Source organism: Parasteatoda tepidariorum, chromosome 4, assembly GCF_982258835.1.
Source record: "Parasteatoda tepidariorum strain Cologne lab strain chromosome 4, Ptep-v5.0, whole genome shotgun sequence".
In the NCBI taxonomy this organism is placed as follows: Eukaryota; Metazoa; Arthropoda; class Arachnida; order Araneae; family Theridiidae; genus Parasteatoda; species Parasteatoda tepidariorum.
The window spans coordinates 45,861,138-45,882,900 of record NC_141758.1 but is presented as its reverse complement, the minus strand read 5'-3'; the positions used below and the strand labels follow the sequence as shown (position 1 = coordinate 45,882,900).

The window sequence follows — 21,763 nt, the reverse complement described above, 5'->3', positions numbered from 1 at the left end:
GTTTATCTTGAATTTAAAAACTAGGTACTAATTAAAAACTATAGTTATATAATATCATTATATCATATATAGTTAATCAGTAAAAAGTTTTCAGAAAAAAATAAAATACTTTTTTTTTCCGCTTGTAGAACACTAAAAGACCATTCTTTATGAAGGGCACACGAACAGACGTACAATTTCCTTTAAGAACTTTACATGAGTGACGTTCAAAAGTTATAGCAAATTCAAGTGTTTTTTTTTCTTCTTTTTTCGCGATTCTTTTTTCACTTTTTTTTTGCTTTAAATAAGGATTATTCATCCATTGTTACAGAAAATCGTATTTTTCTCCCTCTGTCTTTCTCGATTTTTACTTTATAACCTCACGCTTGACTTGATGTCAAAAATAACAACAATAAAAAAAAAGGAATGAATAAGTAAAATAAAATAAAATAAATCCAGATGCAAGATGTTGACAAATATAAATCTTGAAATTTATAACGAAATTTTTAAAAATATGAGAGGTCCAAAAGCGATAAAAACCGTTTTCAATTTGGACTGTTGCACAATAAAAGATTGTCGTTAAATAGTGTTAACTTTTAAAATTACTTCTCATTATTGTTACACATTAATGTTTAGTTTCAACATTTTTAATAACACAAGCTCAAACATTTTAGTACATTCAGTGCAGTTAATTATTTGTCACTTCCCGATAATTGTTCATTTCGTTACGATTATTAAAAAACACAACAACAATATTAACGCATTGCACATTAACATATTAACAATACTAAATATTAACATTATTAACACACTTACAAAATTAACCCTTTAACAATATTAATATACTTATGTATTCTATCAACGAAGTAATTACTTTTCTCGAAAATATCGATTTTTATGAAGAGAAAAAAAGTAAATGAGAGACGACTACAGTGGTTGGAGAGTGGAGTGAAGGTGAGGGGTAAAGCCTCCTCGATCTGAAAAAAAAAAAAAAAAAAAAAAAAAAAAAAATCACATCATTCTTAGTAGTGAAAATGTTTAGCTAAGTCAATGTCTTTTAACTTAAACTGGAACAACAAAGAAAAGTTCAATAGAGAACGTGATAGATAAATCATTGTCAACATAATAGTGAAAATGTTTAGTGGAAATGTTTTATTAAGTCAATGTCTTTTAACTTAAACTAAAACAACAAAGATAAGTTTAATAGAGATAAATTAAATAAAGCATAAAGCAAAATAAGTGAATAGAGTAATTTTAAGAAGAATTTTTTTAAAAAGCTGAAAGTAATATAAAACATGATTTGCCGCTTTTTGTAAAGATAAAGATAGATTCAATAAAGCATAAAACAAAATAAGTGAATAAAGTAATTTTAAGAAGAAATTTTTTTAAAAAGCTCAAAATAATATAAAATATGATTTGCCGCTTTTTATAAAGATAAAGATAGATTCAATAAAGCATAAAGCAAAATAAGTGAATAAAGTAATTTTAAGAAGAAACTTTTTTAAAAACTCAAAATAATATAAAATATGATTTGCCGCTTTTTATATTTTCATTTCATTATGTTATCATTTTATTTTATTACGTATTATCAGGTGAAATGTGTTAATTATAATTTAACAAATATGAATTTTGAATATATTACTGTTGCTAGGCTTAAAATGGCACTGTGACATAAACCTTATCTATTTTTTTTATAAATTCGCCTCGAACTAAAATTCTCCGAAATGATACGCATCATCAAAAGAAAGAAATTCCATAAAAAAGGGAAAAAAGAAATCTTACTAATTTTGCAAACCTTTTGAAGTTAAAATTTTTTTCACGATTTCTTTCGAATCACGAATTTATTTAAATTACTTCACTTAGTTTATCGCACATATTTGAAAGTGAAAAAATGAAAAAGAGAATGACTATGTTCATTGAAATATTGTCCTAATTTACCTCTCATCTTGAAGGTCGCCAAGTTCTAAATTCCTTTAACTTTTTTTAAATGTAACAATTTACTTGCATGCAATGTTATAACAGACGAAACACTTTATTATCCCAAAGTCAAACTTACAGAAGAGTCACAATTTTAGCAAAAGAATTAAATATTAAAACAATAATTAGAATGTTAGTGTTCTATTTTAATAAGAATCTTACCTTCACTAATAGAATAATAATTAATTCATATTTTTGATACACGCATTTTTTAAAATTATTTTCCTTATTTATATTACCATTCTTAACTGAATGTCACAACAATTTTAATATGTAAGATTTAAAAATGTTCACGTCTCTTAGAATTATATAATTTTAAATGATAATATTCAAAATTAAATTTAAATCAGTTTATGAACAATATATATATATATATTTTTACAATAATTAAGATGGAAACAAATATATTTAAATCATTTATATGTTATTATGAACACTAATTTCTTGTTTATCCCAAACAGATTTTAAAAATTACATAATTGGTCATTATTATTATTATTTGAGAAAAAAAAACATGCTCCAAAAATGGTGACTTAAGCGTTTTTGAGGCTATAATAGCCCGAATTAGTTTTTTGTTGTTAGTAGAAGGTGTAACAAAAAAAGAAAATATTTATATTTAACATGAAACTGAAAAATCTTAAAACACTTGAACTCTCTGTTTTAACATTTAATATAATATTTAGTTTCAAAAATTCAAATAAACTTGTTTTTAATATATTATGCTTAATGTTTTAAACAATATATTTTTTAATATTTTTAATGTTCCAAATTTTAAATGTTGTTAAACATTTTATATTTTATCAAAAGTTAAGATTTTGTAGCTTTAATTAAATTACTGAAATCGGGAAATTTCTGATGTGCGCATTGAAATCTTTCTAATATACGAGAAAAAAATGTGTACAAAAGTAATTAGACTTCAGACATTTCAAGTAATGTTAAGACCATGCCACTATCCATATTTTTTAACAAAAATTTTAATACCGAGGTTTGAGAGGATCAATAAAAAATTAAAAACGAAAAAACATGAAATAAAAATGAAGCTAAAACTTAAACTTTGAATAATTATTTCTTCCTTTAAAAGCCTCTAATATTTTATGCGCAAAATTGTATGTTATGTATACATGTATGATACATTGTATGGTGAAAAATAACTGCTGTTACTTTTTACTTGTGACAGGAAATTTATTGTTTTGCAATTTGAAGCCATGCCAATATACTCTTACTTTTAAACAAAGATTTCGCCAACAGATAAGGTTATAAGTAAAAATATGAAGACTAAGGAGATAAAATAAGAATGAAGTAAGACATAAAATAAGAGTAATCATGTTTTATAAGAGAATAATAAGAGTAATCAATCATCAACCACTGGTATCTTCACTAAGCGTACAAAAGTAACCTTTATTTAACGTTATTTATCAGTAATATTTATTTAGCATTCTTTCTAAATATTGTTCTCTGTTACTATCACGCTTTTAAATTTTGATTTTTATTCAATATGAAGGACTTAAAACTAAAAGTGTTATTTTTTTAATATTATAAAGTAATCACGTGTTGCAAGTGTGCGTCACACGATATTTACCAGTAGTATTTATTTATTAGCAATATTCGTTTATCATCCTTTCTTAATATTATTCTCTATTATTACCACTCTTTTTAGTTTCGATTTTTATTCAAAATGAAAAGTTTATAACTAAAAATATATCTTTATTATATTATAGCGAAATCATGTGTGCACTTTATGAATTAGATATGGTAAGAATAGTTAAAATTACCATTTTAAAATTCTTAAACGGTAAAAAGTTATATTTACTTTTATAAATTTAATTTAAAATTGTTTTCAGTCAATAGTAAAATAATGAATAAAAAATATCTGTATACACAAATTTCTGAAGCAATTTATTTTAAGAATTAGGTTTTCTCACTGCAGCTAAATAATCTCTGGCGCGAAAAAATTTAACTAGTTTTTATATTAACCAAAACTCAGATACGGATCCAAGGAGAAAACCAAGAAAAAACTTATTAGAAAACAAAGTTTGTGGTTAAGTTGCAAAAGTATCAACTGAACAAAATAAATAAGGTTTAAATTTTATCTCGAAAGAACCTAAATCAGTGAAATAAATCAGCGGTAATAATACTTTTAAAAAATATTTAGAATCGCTTAATTGAATGATTTTTAATTTATATAACAATTTGTTTAATGTCAAGCGAAACAAAATTGATTTCATAGCAATTATAACAGTATAATTATATTATAATATATTACAACCGGAGTTGAACAGCCAACCCGATTCTGCATTTACGACTATGAATGCACAACTCCATAGCCTTGTAATTTTGAACCCAATCCAGAAGACAAGGGAATTCCTAGATCAAGCATTTGGACAAACTAGCCTTCGTGAATGACTTTTTGATGGAACTAACCCTCATTTGTGTTACATGGTGAGAAAAACCACGAAAACCTCCCACGTTTAGCCTGATTGCAAAGGGTTTTTATCCAATAAGGATACTACCACTGAGGATCTAGCCACAAAAGTCTACAGCAGAGGATATTTTATGACAGCATCGTGATCAATACGAGCCGGAAGCAAAATTCTCATCGCTTAGCCGTCGCTGGGATTCGAACCTGAGTGATCAAATTGAGAGGCTCTTTCTCCTGAGCCACTGTCTCACATAACGATTATGGATACTGGTGAGCGGAGAGGGAAAGGGAAACCTCCTGTTTTCAGTATATTATTATATTGGTTATGCATTGTGAGTAAGAGGCTCCACCCCCTGCTCGCTCAGCTCACCAATCCCCGTAATTACTATTAATTCTTCATTGTTTTTCCTTTGTATAAATTGATAAAAAAAATTCGTTTTGTTTATAAAATATATAATTATATGTTAGACCACTTTGTTAATATGCTGACTCTAACGAAATAAATGATTATCTGGATTAGACAAAATACTCACGTGCGCTTGAAGAATTATTTTTACTTAGAAATACAGACTTAGCGATAAAATGAGAAGTAATTGCTGAGGAAAAATTTTACTTGCTACCCACATATAACTCGTTTTTACCTCTCTGTCTCTCTTGTGTCTTTTATATTTTTACGAATTTCAATAGAAATGTTAGCAATATCTAATCTTTCATTCTCTTATTTTTTCATTATGTTTTTTCATTTTTTTTTTTTTTTTTGTTACTTATGACGCCAAGTCAAACGCGAGTTTATAAAAAGGAGATTTCGTAATAGATAAGTAAGTGTTTTTTTTTTTTAATGGATGCATTACTTAAAGCAAAAATAAGAAAGAAATTTGAGAAATAATTAAAATGGCAAATTAGAATTAAAAAACAAACAAAAAAAAAACAATGCTAACATTAAGCTCATAAACAATTACCTCAAGCTCATAAACTTTTCAACACCCCAAGTTTCAACACTGTTGATGCATTTCAGCGGGTTTTAGATCGGCTTGAAATCATATTGAATCTCAATATTTTTTTCTTCCACCGTACTTCCTTATACATTTTTCTAGACACTTTCGTAATTTCAATTTCTTAAGTGTAGTAGTTTTTTGCGCAACAAAGCAAAATGCAACGTAAATCAAAATTAGTCAGTAAGAATTCGAAGAAAAAGGACTTAAAATTGCAATAACTTTCAAACACATTAAATTTACAGGGGAAAAAATAAAACAGATTAAGTCCATAAACAAAAATAGAACATTAAATTTCGACTGCAAAAACGCATTAAGTTGAGCTTTTGCGGCGTGCAGATTGGCCCGCGGGATATTTTTCTTTACAACAAGTTAAACAATAATTGATTTTCGAATTAATTATCGAATGGTGTGATTTTTTTAATTGTATTCCTTATACATTTTTCTTCACAACTTCTTAATTTTTTAAGTTTCATAGTTTTTTCGCAATGAAAAAAATTATAACGCCAAATTGAGCACCCAAACAACAACCGCGGTTCTTACGATTTTTCAAATAGAGTGCTATTAATTAATTTAATTTGACCTAAGTAAAATTAACATTTTTGCCAGGCCTTACGGTGGTCACATTTTTCTTAAAACCATGTCTTTATAAAGGCAGATTGGAACTTATACGTGCCATTTAAGTAGCATTTTGGTTTATAAAGTTTGTGCGATTTAGTTGAAGGTTAATGGCAGGCCTTTACATTAGTTTTTGGGCCCAGTAAACCAAAGATTACGCTCAAGACGTCCTTGGCCATTTCTTGGCGCCACAGCAGGCCACTGAACCCCCGCTAAAGAAATATCAGTAATCCCTTCACCTAAGGGGGAAAATTTGAAAAATATAATGCAGACAGGTTATAAATTTCATATAAGCGAGTAAGTCTTAGCGATTTCGTTTTTCTTCATCGCCAAAATGGCATTTGTTACCTTGAACTGATTATAACATCTAGTCAACTGACGAAATTCACGCTCACCAAGTTGATAGAAAAGAATAACCCAAATTCTTTTAAAGGGAAAGAAAACGCATCAAGTTTCTGAAGATGTATATCGGTGTAAAATAAGATTTAGATGACAGGAAAACAAGCATATTTAAAAAGAAATTGAAAAGTTACCAGCTGATAGTTTTACAAGTTTCAATGGAGTATAAATTATTATAAATACCTTTTTCGTAATATATTTCACACTTAAACAGCAGTAAAATGTATTTTTTTCTAGAATAAATCTGTCGTGATAACGGAATTGTATGTTTATGTTATTAATTTCTTGCTTATTGTATATTTATGCAGGGTAAAAATTATTCTGTCGTAATAATTTTTAACTCGTTATAAACATACAATTTTTGTAATAGTTAGGATTTTGATAGTAACTAGTAAATTTGTAGTTATAGCGGATTTATCGTAGTGTACCGTACTCGTTATATATGGAGCTTTTCTGTATGTTCAAGTGATTTCATAGTTTATTTATCGCCTGCAGCGTTTAATTAGCTCAATTAATTCGCTTAAAAGCTTGCCTCCATCATAAACCATTGAGATAGCACCGTAGCGCATAAAGCTCCGCGATTTAGATAAAAAAAATTATTTAAAATATTTTTTTTTTTTTAAAGTTTTGTTTAAATAATTTTTTGTCTAAAACTTTTACTGGTCTCATATCCGAAAAAGTACCAATTTTTGCGATGAAACACTAGTGTCTGTTGTAAATCTCTTCAGTTTTCGTAAGTGGTAGCTAAATGTAAGTGGTAGCTAATGTTAAGTGGTAGCTAATGTAAGCTTGAGAAACTATAATTGGACAACCTAGAATATTTTCAATAACGAGAGCGAAGGGGGGTGAATGTTATAATTCTTGCTATTCTTCTATTATGTTACGACTGATAGAAATATTTTGCTTAGTCAAGATAAATGCTAATTAAAAAATATTTTGCAACCAATATACATATATCGTTTTCACGAAATTGTTATGCTAGATCAGTGGTTACCAACTGTCGGCCCGAGGGCCGCATCCACCAGCGAAACCTTTTTTTTTGTGGCCCGCGAACTAAAATATATTAGTTTTAATTTTTTGCGGACAATTTTCGTAAATAATCTTTATGGGTTTAAAATATTCTTTCGTTTAAAAAAAAACTAATTTCTTCGTTTCTGTGAAATTTAACGTACCAGGGGGGGGGGGGGGGGGAATTTATTTCTCAGGTTTTGCATCCGAGAAAATATTTATTCAAGAAAATATTTATTATTATTTGCAATTAAATACTTTTGTTTCGAACAACTTGATAAAAATCAGACAGTAATATTCAATGTTCCTTCAAACATAAAAGAGTCCTATATAAAATGTTGACAAAGTTGCGGTCAAAAGAAGTAAAATTAGAAGTTGAAATCTTCGGTTTGTTATACTCATAAAAATCCTACGCATTTCAGAATAAAAAAGCTATTTCAAAGCAAATAACTTTTTCTGTAAATTGATTAATTTTTAAAGAAATAAGATATGTTCTGATATATTATATTCAAAATTTTTTTAAAAAAGTAAATAATTAATTAAAAATAAAAAAGGGCAAGATATGAATGGGCACTCGTTCTAAGTTGAAATTGTGCTCGCAATTATCATTTCTCTTCATAAGCATGATTATCATATTTTACTATAACCTAAAATATTCTGAATATCTTCATGATTAAAAATTCTGTTTAATTTTTTTCATTGGATTTTATCAAGGTTGTTTTCCTTTCTTTCCAATTTCTAACATTTTATATAATATGCGCTTAACGTTTTATACCATGTTTAAAATTTGAATGTTAAATTTCAAGAACATACAAATTATATTATGTTCTTAAAATTGATGACGATGTAAAAAGGCGCAATAAGTTAAACATCCCATTTTTTTTAAATTGCATTAAAATAGTTGAACTTTTTCTCATGAGTATTTTGGGTAACATATGCGATTTGATTCACATTTTACTAAAGTATTTTTTTTGGCATTAATTTATTATTTTTTTGTGCATGATAAAACTTCTAGAAAAACATTACATGATAGCTCATATTTTTTACTATCTATTTACATTCCCCCCCCTTAAGTAACGAACTACTAATTTTCTTAATATATTTCTTGAACGTACAAACTTGGTCAAATTTCCTTACTTGAGGATGGTTTGACTCACCATAAGGAAGGCTTTACCCACTATGAGAAAGGTTTAACCAAGTTAAATTAAACGATTTCTTAAAACCTATTAATAAACAAAAAATATAAACAATAACTGTCTAAAGAAACATTGAATGAAATAATTGCAGCTAAAGAAATATCATATATTTATTTATTGATGAAAATTAAATATCAACTGAGATCCTTAAATGAACTAAGTTTGAATCAATCTCTTAAAATGTCATCTAAAAGTGTGAAAGAAAATTCCAATCCAAGAAACACTTCACAGATGAAACTTTGAAACGTAGATGGGGTGCTCTTTTATTCTAATTGGGTATAATATGAAAAAAACACAACTACTTCGATTAAGTAGGAACAACATATGACGCAATGCTAAACGAATGGAATTTAGTTGTTGTTTATTTAGTTATTGTTATTAGTAGTTGTTGTTAATTGTTTTAGTTGTTATTGTTTATTTAGTTGTATTTAGTTTCAATAACTTTTCTTTATAATGCAATAAAATCTGGCGAGCAGCTATTTAAACGATCGAACACTTTGTTTGTTTATTTGTGGCTTGAAGTTAGGCTCGCAGAAAATGCCGTTCATGGGTTAAATTTAGTAGGAACAACACAACCTGTGACGTAGGCTATATTATACCCAATTCCGAAACTCATTGCGTTAAACTCGCACATCATAACTCGCTCGAAAATTTATACTACTTTAAATAAAAATAAAAATTTAAAAAAAAATTACCCTCTCGAAACGCTATCATCCATAGACATATTTGGCGTCCAATTTTTATGGAACGGTTGAAGAAAAAATAGTTCCAAGAGCTTATAAATGAAAATTTTACATTTGTCAAAGAAGTAGTTAATAAATAAGATAAAGTTTCTTTAATCTGCAACATGATTATTTTTTAAAAATTCTTAGCTTATTTTTAACTTAGCTAAATTTAAATTGATGATGAAATTATTGATGGGGTCATAGAACCAACGAAGTCCAGTGACTCCCATACCTTTTTAATTTTTATTCTCGTTTGAATCTCTTGTCTCTCATGATCATTTTTCCTGTGATCACATTCCAGAGTTCAAAACGAAAAAGAGTGGAAAAATTTAATTATTTGTTCTGAAAGAATCGAAAAATTAATCTAGAAAAATTTTCATTTGGAACTTTATTTAGGAAATCTCCTTTTCAAGAAATCTGCTTGTAGCTTACTTAGATTTTCACACTCAGAATTTTGTTAAGTGCGTTAAAATATCGTTGATGATGTCACAGAACAAGTTTTTACTAAAATGGCAACATTGTTTTGTTGGTTTTGTTTTGTATGAGTCTGTTCTGCTTCTGCAGAAGAGGGCTTTTATTATCTCTTATACCTTGATTAAAAGTACAAGAAATATTTTTCGATCCACCATGAGGATTACTGCTGAGATTATCGATGAAGAATCTTTTTTTATATCCAAAGAGGTACTGATATTATATACTTACTGTACTAATTCTGGAAATGTAGTTCTTGTTTGTTTTCTTTGGTTTGTTTATATTTGGTATATTTTTCTTTTGGATCACTATCTTCAAATTGTTTCGATTTCTTTTTCTCATTATTTTTAATAATACTTTTGTTCATTCTTAATTAATAAAAGCTCTTTTTTAGTAATTTATTTCACTGCTTGCGTAATAGTTTCCTTTGATTCCCTAGTCAAGTTCAAACGATTTTCAGCGTGAATCTTTCATCACATACTGTTTAATAAGTCAGTGCAGTAGTAAAATAAAAAAAAAAAAACTGCATTTTTTTGTTTGTTAACATCTACTTTATTACAAATTTAGTCACTACTTAATTATTTTTGGGCGACGAATTGAACTGGAGAAAGCAATTTATACTCATGTTTAAAAACAAACTAAATTGATGATTGATTAAAAAAATTTGTAAAAAAAAAAATAGGTTAGAATAATAAATTTACTTACAAACAAGAGAAAATATTAACAAATATCTATCCATCTTTACATGAGCGAATTTTATTTTTCTGAACTATTTTTTTTTTTTCAATCTTCAGTTTTTGTGTATTTCTTCACAGAAAGTATTTAATTAAAAAAATACTTGAAAATTATCAAATATATTCAGGGGTCTGTCCAGGCCAAACTTACTACCATTTAGCGGTACCTTCACAAATTCAACTTTAAGAAACATAAAATACTTTTTCTTAAAATTTTTTTAAGTCTCTCCTAAGAAATGATAAATCCATATTTTAGTGTTGATTTTTTAATATAAATTTTCATTTTCACAAATTATGTCTGAAATTTCACAAAATTTTCACCTCTCAGAAAAATCTAGACAGATCCCTGATTTAGAGTTCATGAGTTCCATTCACACATTCTTTTCATTTTGATCATGAGCCCACATTTGCATTTGAAGATAGATATGTTAAGAACAACTTGATAAATTAACTATAAATGGCTTGACTAGATTGAATCTAAAATTCTCAGTCATGACAGCATTCTAATTGCATATCCTGACCGATGCTCCTAACGTTTAAAACAATGAAATTTTTTTAAAAAAAGTTATTGCGTTTGAGCATTGTTAATTTTCTAAACTGGCGCCAAAAGTCATTTCAAGGAATCGCAGCATGTTATTCCGGACTACTTGATTCGGTATATTTTAAAATGAACTTTTTAATGAATGAGAGATATGAAAAATTAATAGCAGTTGACAAACTTCACCATTTATTTCCTAAATGAGTTTTTGCTTGGGTACTCAATAAGAATTTGGTTACTAAATAACGATGAAGGAGGGCGTTCCAAGAAGTGGGACATAACTTTAATTTAGAATTCTATTCACTTTCATTACAAATAATTTGTTGTTATTTTTCTAATAAAGAAAAAAATAGGAACAGATTGATTTCAAATTTAAGAAGTTTGATAAACATCTTTTCATTTTCATATTACAACATTTCTGGTTTAAATTACAATCGTATTATACTTTTGTGCATAGAAAGTATTCTAAATATCATTAGATTGAAATATGTGCATTTCCTCTTAACCCTTTGAATGTTTCACATGTTCTATTATGAGTACTGAAGATGTTTTTATTTTAACATAGTTAAAAAAAAAAATTTCTTATGTACATACCATTGGGATAAGTATACTCTATAAGTGTTCTTTTTAAAATTATTTTGACTATTCCATTATTGAATTAAAAATTCTGTCTGTATGTGATTTTTTTTGAATAATAATAATATTCAAAAATTTTGAATATTATTATTATTATTATTGAATAATAATAATATTCTAGTAAGTGCATTCCAGTTGTTTTGGAAAAAAATACAGAAATCTATTTTTTGAAGAGGTAAAAGTTGTGTATTCCATTGAAGTCTGGAAAAGTTTTTAGGAGATGCAGCTAGACAAATAATGATTAAAATATGGACGAGAAAAAAAAACATTCATTAAAATTTTGTATTTTTGAAAAATACTTTTACATGCGCTTATTGAAAATTTTAATAGTTAATGCTATAATATCGATTAGTTAAAACTACATATTTAAAACTAAACAAAAATTAATATAAACCACACTTACTAATTTAAATTCTTTTAATAAAATATGACATGAACTCAAAGTAAGAAATTGTGAGTTCGAATGTTTAAAGAATTTTTCAATTTTCCATTTAAAAATATTTTTTATTATCTTTTCTAATTAACAAAGAAGTTAATTACAACATTACATTTTGCCCATTATTCCAAAGCTCTCATTTTGTGAACATGTATTTTTTTTTCTAAAAAGGAAATAACTATGGCTTTAATTTTTAGAATCTAATTTGATGAAACAGAAAATTTATGTTCATCATAATGTATTATTGATTGAAATCTTTTTATTTCTATAAACAGATCCTCAATGTAAATCATATGAATATGATTTTTTTAAGAATGAAAGTGATAGCTGACAAAAAAAAATCATTTAGTTTTTAGCATGTCCTTGTTCTTAAAAGTACATTTTATAAATAAAGAAAAAAAAAAGCTTCATCAGGGAATAGGTAAATAACGCAAGTTTTGCACTCAGTTTATTGCACTTTGATGATTTCCTAATTATAAATATTTTCTCATTCTTGCTTCAAAAAGAACCAGAAAAGAAAATATTTTGTCAAAGTCACACCTTGTTTGCTTGTTACTTGCATCAGGTTACTTTAACAAGCCATTTTACTTTTTGTGAATGAGTATAAGAGTTAGACGACTTTAATTTTATGAAATTGGTATTACATCTTTCTTCTATATCTTTCATTAAAGCACTATACCTATAAGGTTGCATTTTACTTTCCTCATCAGCTTTGAAATCTTTTTTTTTTAAATTTTTTTTTTATTTTTTTTTTTGTATAATTCCTCTAATAACACACTTAACTTTTCTTTTTTCCAGATTATTGATAATCATGAAAGAAGCTCACATATTAGATCCAGAAACTCACCGGCTTTGAATAATAATGTAAGTTACTTTTAAATTTAATTATGTGTATGTTTTTATTATTTTGTATCCAGGCAAATAGTGTAATTTTAAATATTTTCTAAAAGTATTATTTCTTTAAATAGAATTTTACTGTGTATGATGGATGGCATCCACACACACATACATCACAACTCTTTTTTTTGTCAATGTGTTACTAAAAAGAGAGAGTTATTAGTGATTATAGTAAAAACTCATTTCTGGGGGTAGCAAACAGTTTTTCTGAATATAATCTGCTTTTTATCGGCAATATAAGTTAAAGTATTTTTTCCCATGTTCTATCCATTTGTGTATATTGTGAAATTATAAGCACAGACAATTTTAGTGATACATGTGTTTGATTTAAATGAGTTATTTAAAAAAAAAAAAAATGTGTATTTTATCTGACTTTCATTTTTAAAGCCTTATTAAATTTTTCCTTTTATCCCCAATTGCAAATATTGTGAACTTATGAAAGCTTGGACAATTTTTAGTGTCACATGCATTTGTTTATAATAAAATATTGACATGATTTCATCTCAGGTTTCGTTTTTTAAATCGTTATTTAGAATTTAAATTTGATGGGAATAAAGTGTTTTTGCTTTTTTAGTTATATTTATTCAAAAAATATTAATACATTAATTTACTTTCGATGCTTTATAATGAGCTTATTTATTTTGTAATGTATATAGATAAGTATTGTTGTGTGGAAATAAGTCAGACTGGAGTAAGAATAATATTTTATCACACATAGTGCATTGGCTGCTGAAAACAAATTATGCATGCATTAATTTTAAATTAGTAAACCATGATAATCTGTTAGTAAACATGACAAAGGTTCAATAATACTTCTAGTCCAAATAATCACTTTTATCAAACATTTACTGTTATACCCACATAATATGCATGCATTTATTATAAATTAACTTAATTGTAACAGATCCTTAACCCAACCAGGGTAAAGTTCTAATTGTCTGAGTTAAATAGCCCCAATTTGAATATAAACTTGCTATTGTTTAAGGCATGTATCTTTGCCCTTTCTTCCTATTATTAAAAATGCATTTTATATCATTTCCATATTGGCCGGCAATCTTAACTGCAACTTTTTCGCTAATATATATTATATATATTTTTTACTTATGCCCAGAAGTAAGTAGTCAGTGTACTAAATATGCACTTATTTTATTTCAAAAGGATGCTATACTGCGAAATGAACTTGTCATGGCAAATTGTGTTTCTAATAATTAAAAGAAAACTGAATTCGGGTAAATCTAGAGTAAATCATGACATTTCAAATGCTGAAAACAATTCAAAATTTCAAAATTCGAACAAATTGTGGCAGTATTATGCAGTTGCATATACTGCATAATTTATTTGCATTTTAATGTATTGAAAACATTTTTTCAGCATTTTAAACTTCATTGTGTACTTTAGGCTTACTTGAACTTCTTTACTCTAAACTTTAGATTTAAAAGAGTAATTTTTTAAAATTATTTTTAGCAATGCCATTTTGCTATCAACTCAGCAGCCAGTGGTTCTTTTTTTGAAATGCAAAATTTGTCTCAACATACACAAACTGTGCAAGAAGTCACTGAGAAATTTCAAGATTTAAATTTGTATGATATGCCTACATCACCTTCTCAACAAATAAGCTGTTCATCTAGAACAGTTTTTGTAAGTAATGCATTATATTTCAGAATATGAACCTGTCGTTACACAGACATTGGATTTTTATTAATTGCCAAAGTAATCCGCATAGTTGGATACTAGAAAAAGTTTTTATAATTTATTGAAAATACTTGATCAGATCTTGATATAACAACCAATATTAGAAATGTTCTTAACATGTAGGTCACTTGTGAAACTTTGAAATACTATCAATTAAGCAACTTCATCTATTTTTGTGTGATTATTTAATGTTGCCTGATTCTTATTATTTTTTAACATTTGAGACATTTAGGAAGGAAGAAAAAAATATTAAGTTTTAAATAAACAAAATTTATTACAATTAATGTCACCTGCATTTTAATTTTTTTTGTGCTAAATTTGTTTCTTCAAGCAAATATAGTTGGATATTAAAATATTGCATAAGGATTTTCCAAACTGCATATGCAAGATAAGCTATTCTCTCTCTCATGTACACAAGCAAAAAATACCACTTAGATTATTTATAAGAACATGTAAAGTAAAGTGTATGCAGTAACCAAGATAAAGAGGATGCCATCAAAATTTCGCCAACTTCAAACAAAAAAAAGAAAGAAAAAGAAAAGAGTGAATGAATTTTTAATGTAAAAAAAAATTTGCAAAGAATAGCAATCACTGTAATTCCTTTTTAAATATTCAATTTGCTTCACATAATGAAATTTAAAAATAGTTTTTAATCATTTATCATATGATTTTTACATTTATAGTTAATTTTATCCTTTTATCTCTCACCCTTCTAATTATCACTGACTATATGGTAATAAATTTTTCTCAAGTTAAGAATTAGAAGTAAATAAATGCATTTTCATGTATTAAGTTCACTTTTACTGGAATTTTTTTTTCTATTTGACTAAATTGAAATGAGAGAATTTTATTCTAATTCTTTCGCCAGTTGATAATCATTATCCATTATTTATCACAAGCATCTTGAAATCTTTTTTTTTCTTTGTATGTATAAAATCTATTTGGTATTATTTTGTTTTCATTGAACTTTTGAACTCGAAAAATTTGTAAATTTATTTTTTACCTAGCATAAAAATACTTTAGTAACCATAAAAATTCATAAAATTCCTAATCATTATAATTTTATAAAAAGTTACATATTGCATTGCTTAGTAATCTTAATACATAACCACAATGTGCACCGCAATACATAAAATGTATTTATCTGCTCAGTTGGTTTATGAAAATCTTAGTTTTAGATTATAAAACAACATCTTCATAATAATAATAAAACGTTTATGCACTTAAGAATAAATAAGAATATAGAATTTTTATATCTAGTGTTTGCATATTATTTCTTATTTTTGATATCAGCTTATTTTCATGTATATTTAACGCATCATTAAAGAGCATAAGTTAACAAAATTCAGATTTTATAGTTGTTAATTACAAAAAAATGTTAAATATAAAGGTGATGAATACACAGCTTTATTCAAAATGCTTTTCCCCTCCAAATTAAGTTTTTTAGAGTGAAGTTTCAAAATCCTTTGTTTTAATGTTTTAGTCAGGGTATCCATGCACCTGGAAAGTCATGAAAAATCATGGAGAGTCATGGATTTTGGTATTGAATAAAATTTGTCATGAAATGTCATAATTTTGAGCAAAGTCATGGATTTGGGTTGTCGAAAAGTCTAATTTTTAAAATGAAATTTACCGCTCGCCCACAATTTCGCGGTGTTCCAAATATCTGAATTTGTATCAAAAACCCACTCACACAGTCACATTTTAGTAAAATATATAAAGGTTTTTATCGTGTTCTTTAAAAATTATGGCGTTCTTTCAAAAAATGAAAGAAGGAACATCATTTCTAGAGTGAATTATCTTTTAAACTTCTGTGATTTCAGAATTTTTTGTATTTATTTATTATAATTTTTTATTTGATCAATTTAAAACTTTAGCTGAAGCGAGCTACTCATTGGCGAATTTTTTTAATTCCGAAATGAAAACAGGAAAATCACTATTTCTTCCCTTTCGCATGAACAAGAAAAATATCTTTAGAATATAATTCGGGGGGAAAAAATAATTGCTTTTCAGATAAAAAATAATTGCAAATATTATTGTTTCAATTCTTTCTTTACTCGGTTTTTTAAATTTAAAATCTATAAATATGAAGATGCAAAGAATAACAGTTTTGATTATACTTAATGTAATTATAATGCTTTTTCAAATTTATTGTTGTATTTTTGACAGAGAAAATAGTAACTTCGTTAAGTCATGAAAAGTCATGGATTTGAAAATCTAAAATGTAGCAGATACCCTGTTTGGTCCTCTTAGCGCCCTTTTGAATGATTAGAAAATCAGTTTCAAGAAGTATTTCAGTTACATTAAAATTCCACTGCATGCTAACTGTGCACAACAATCTCTCTCTTTCCATCATTTACATTGTTAGAAAGACAATAACATTAGTGCACTTTTGTATTTATGGATCGGTATCACAATCCTTCAACTTGAGATTATTCACTATTTTTTCCTTGTGAATACTAGAAAGTTAATTATGACAGAGCTTTATCACTTCAAAATTTATATGTGCCTTTTATTCATTTGATCTAATATAGATAAGATCAAACATGAAACTTTTCTGCTTTGTTTTGCTTGATTTCAATCAGAAGATTTTATCGAAAATTCTAAAATTGCAAATATTTACTGGAGAACCATCCAGAAATTGTACAAAAGTTATTGAAGTGTCTTATCTATTCTACTTAATTTGTTTCAAATTTTTGAAGACTCTTGAATAATATTGTAAAGAAAAAAAAGATTTAATATATTAAATTTTTCTACTAGGGAATTTGTAAAGGGGATTTTGGGGGTCACATACGTATTTACTATTTTTAAAAGATGGAAACAAATCTTTTATGATTAGTTGTTTCAATATTTTTGAAATAATCTTTTTGTAATTTGTTTTTAAATATTAGTCCAATTAACAAGTAAATAATCATAAGAATTTTAAAATTATTTTTTTTTAAGTCATTCAAAAAGAGATATTTTTTTTTAAGGAAAAATTTTTTTTAGCTGCATTTTAATTATTTGGCCACAGTATTTTTTCTAAACCTATTTTTTAATTATTTTATTAAAGAAAGAAATTAACTATTTTTAATTGTTTTGTTGAAATTGCTAATATTAAATTTATTTAACTAATATTGAATTTATTATTACTAATATTGAATATTTTTTCTCGTTATTGCCCGTACTTTCAACAATCATCAGAGGGAAAAAAAATCCTATTTTTATCTTCGCCGCGATGGCTCAGGGGATAGAGCGTTCACCTTTCAATGAGATGAACCGGGTTCGAATTCCGCATCCTGCTTGCACCAACCACAGTGCTGACGTGAAATATCCTCAGTGGTAGACGGATCATGGGTTAGAGTCCCCTTGCCGTCAGGCTAACCATGGGAGGTTCTCGTGGTCTTCCTCTCCATCTAACGCAAATGCGGGTTAGCTCCATCGAAAAGTCCCCCACGAGGGAAAAACTTCTCCCAATACTCGATCCAGAAGTTCCCTTGTCTTCTGTATTGGGTTCAAAATTAGAAGGCTACGGAGTTGAACATTAGTAGTCGGGAACCCACAAAATTGGGTTGGCTGTTCAACGACGGTTATAATATCTTCGCACTGTCGCGTAATCCTAAAACTTCTTATTTTACGTTCTGTGTCAATAGTCAATAATGTGATAAAAATATGTTTAAAAATTCAAAAAAACATATAGAAAATCCGTAGCTGTAACTCTGGTACGATCGAAAAAACATGGATTTGTGATGAAATCGGTGCGAAATCAAAAAAATGCGGTCGAAAATCAAAAGGTGATTACTCATATGCGCGATTTGAGATTCATGAGTCGTAATAGTTCTGCATTAAAAATATCGGGTTTTTAATGCTTATTTAGAAATCCGTGAGTATAACCATCGAAAAAGCAGTTCAAAATTCGAAGGCGTGCATAGAATGCGCTATTCGAAATTTAATTGCGTTTTTAATATTCTATTAAAAATATTGATTAAAAAACCAGGGGAACTCACGACGCAAATCGAACGCGTGCTTTAAGAAGTTATTAATTGAATGAACGATTCGAAATTTCCATGACATAAATTTTGTGTTAAATACATGGAAAAACGCATTCCTTTCAATTTTATTTCAGCAAAATAATAGGAAAAGTTTTTATCTACAGTAATTGCGTTTTTTTTTTGTTGTTCAAGGCTCGTGATTGCGAAATTTTGCTGTCCCACGGACGCGGAAATTTTGATGAAGTTGCATCCTAATTTATAAATGTGGGTAAAAAAAAAAACACTATATTGATATTGTTACCTGCGAATTCTCAGATAATATACATATTTAATAGTAGAAACATAACTTTGAAATTACACATAGATTATTCTTATTTTAATTTTTCTCTTTAAAAAAAATCTTAATATTTTATAATGTTGTAATGAGTATTTCCTTCATTTTGTAATAAGTATTCCGAATCCAAGTATTTAATTTTTATGCATGGATATATTCTACAAACTTTCTAATTTGGAAAGAAAAATAATAATGGAGTTTTTAGTACATATTTTCATTGGCTACCAGAAATTTTTGCAGGCCACTATTTTTTTAATTCTTTGAGCCCTGGTTATAACTAACAGTTACTTTGTAGAGGTAAAATTGCACAAGTAATTGATAATTGAAGAGGAATATCGTAAACGTAAAATTGTATTTACTTTAAAAAAATATTTTTAATAAAAAGGGCAATAACTTATATTGTTCAAAAATAATAACTTATTTTTGAACAAAAGGAAGAAGAAAAAAGCGCAAGTTGATCCCCCCCCCCCATTGTGAATTGAGTGTTACATATAATTTTCTATTTTTATGTTTATTGTGTAGCAAGTCTTAAATGTGCTCAATATTAAATGAGTTATGGAGAACTTACACATGGATTGGATTAATTTCATTTTTTCTTCTGTAATTTTTTATTTATTTTTTTATTTTTATAAAATTTTAGGTTTATTAATGGTTTTGATAACTCCAAGTAAATGAGCAGTATCAGAATTACTTTAATAATACTTTTAATAATACCCCATTAAATGCCCCCCCATTTTTTTTGCTGAAATGTGTTTTTGGGAGTTTGAAAAAACACTTTTTTGTTTATTTCACTTCGGTGGGAAGAAAGCTATTTCTTCCGGGACAGTTTTTTCCACAGTGGAAGAAACTTGCCATATCTGCTCTCTTGCTTACATCACCACCAACGTGGAAGAAAAATTGTTCTCGTGTTTATAATTTTCATTAAAAGCTGCATGTTTTCAGATTATTATTTGAAAGAAATATTCTGGAATGAGATTAAATTCTTAAAAGATTTTGGTTTCTAAGATTTTGAGATAGAAATTTAATCGAAGAATACTTTAGGCTTCGACCGAAAAACCTTGTAGAAGAAGTTATTAATTAATATGTTTAAAATTTGTTTGTTGCAATTATGCGAAAAAAAGAGATTAAAGTTATTGTTTTTTTCCCCTTCTATATCTAAAAACAAAAGTCTGTGCATGGATAGATGAATATACTCTAATTAATCAAGAACGGAAGCACTAATTTCGATCGTGTTTTTTTCTTTCTTTCTTTCTTCTTTTTTTTCTGTAAGTTTTCATGGCGTGATTTGTTAACAATCGCTACTTTCCGGTGACATGTAGTTTCCACGCAATATTGAAAATCTATTGTTAAAACCTCACTATTGCAGATTAAAATGCAAACTGTCAGTTTTGGTTTTTCCACTGACAACAAAAAAGGCTCTTGTGTGTTGGTAGGCAATATGTCCCCTGAAAAAGTGCTGTCTTGCCAACACACATATCTTTTATTTTATTACTTTTTACTGCTTTAATTGTTTGTTTGAATATCTAAATTAAAGTAAAGAAGATTTGGTTTTAGCTGCTTTAGGCGCTTTTCCATTTTGATTTAATGTTTTAATTATTAATATGTCTTTTTCTGTATTTGTAAATTAGATTCATTTTCTGATTAGATTAAAATTTCCTTAATATCTTTTGAACGACTCCAAGGAACTTAGACACGACATTGTTTCTTAATTCCTGATATTTTTTTTGATTATTTGTGTTTTTTTGATTCAGGCCTTGTTTAATTGTTTGCATGTGATATTGTAGAAACATTTTTTATTTATTCTTTTATTTATATTTTCTTTGTCTCAGCCTGGGCAACATCAGCAATTTCTATCTTTTCAATTTCAAAAGAAACATAGGAAAATACGAAATCTAGGAAAATAAGCTGAAGCGACTCATAGTTTAGGTGCTACCATTAGATATTAAATAATTCAATGAATACTTTATTTAACCGTCACAAGTGTTTTTATACATTAATATGCTTTTTTCTAATTCATCCAAAACTTTCATGAGTTAAGGTTGCTTAAAAAAAGAAACTGGTTCCGTGGACTTTTAATGTTTCTTGAATAACAAGAAAAGTTTTTTTTTCTTTTTTCGTGAAAGTTTTTCATTGTTATAGCGGAAGTCATGTTTCATTTTTTTATGATTATGAATTCCTTATTTTATGAGTAATTTAATATTTATTAGGTCAGGGAAAAAGTTTATTTTTTCGAAATTGAAATTGCACTAAACAAAACGCACTAGAACATGTAAATTTGATTCAATTAAAAATCTTATTTCAGTCTGGAAATAACGTCTAAGCATAATGCTCTTAGTTTTTCAGAAAAATAAAGATTTGATACAAGACAGCAATTAAAATTTTGTTGAGTAAAAAAAAAAAGCAGGAATACAAAAATTTTCATTTTTGCATCTTAAAATCCTACTGCTTCTTTTCGTTATTCGTGAAGTTTAAAATTTACTCTATTGAAAAAAAAAACCTTAAATATTGTTTATTAACTATTAAAAGTTAAATTATTGGTTTAGATAAGCTTGATTTATTGCGCATTCGATACAAAGAAGTTTTTAAAAAGATTTTTTTCACATGTCCGCTATTTATTTTACACATTGGTTTATTTGAATTTTTTTAAAAAGTATTTTAATTTATGAAAATAAAATGTCTTTGTCCAATCCAATCCAAATGTAGTTATAATTTTTTGATGATTGATTTGTTGATGATTTAAT

General features: G+C 27.1%; 1 protein-coding gene across 4 annotated transcripts in view; it reads left to right on the top strand.

Annotated features, from left to right (window-relative positions):
- Positions 1-21,763, top strand: part of LOC107457248 (next to BRCA1 gene 1 protein) — a 60,005-nt gene that overhangs the window by 9,683 nt on the left and 28,559 nt on the right. The window contains exons 1-3 of one of the 4 annotated variants that reach the window (XM_016075366.3): positions 9,808-9,994; positions 12,927-12,992; positions 14,490-14,663. In XM_016075366.3, the coding sequence (XP_015930852.1) occupies positions 9,941-9,994; positions 12,927-12,992; positions 14,490-14,663 (294 nt within the window). In that variant the 5' untranslated portion in view covers positions 9,808-9,940. Of the gene's footprint in view, positions 1-9,807; positions 9,995-12,926; positions 12,993-14,489; positions 14,664-21,763 lie in introns of those variants that run through there. The other 3 variants (XM_087161027.1, XM_087161028.1, XM_016075368.2) reach the window with 3 other exon arrangements.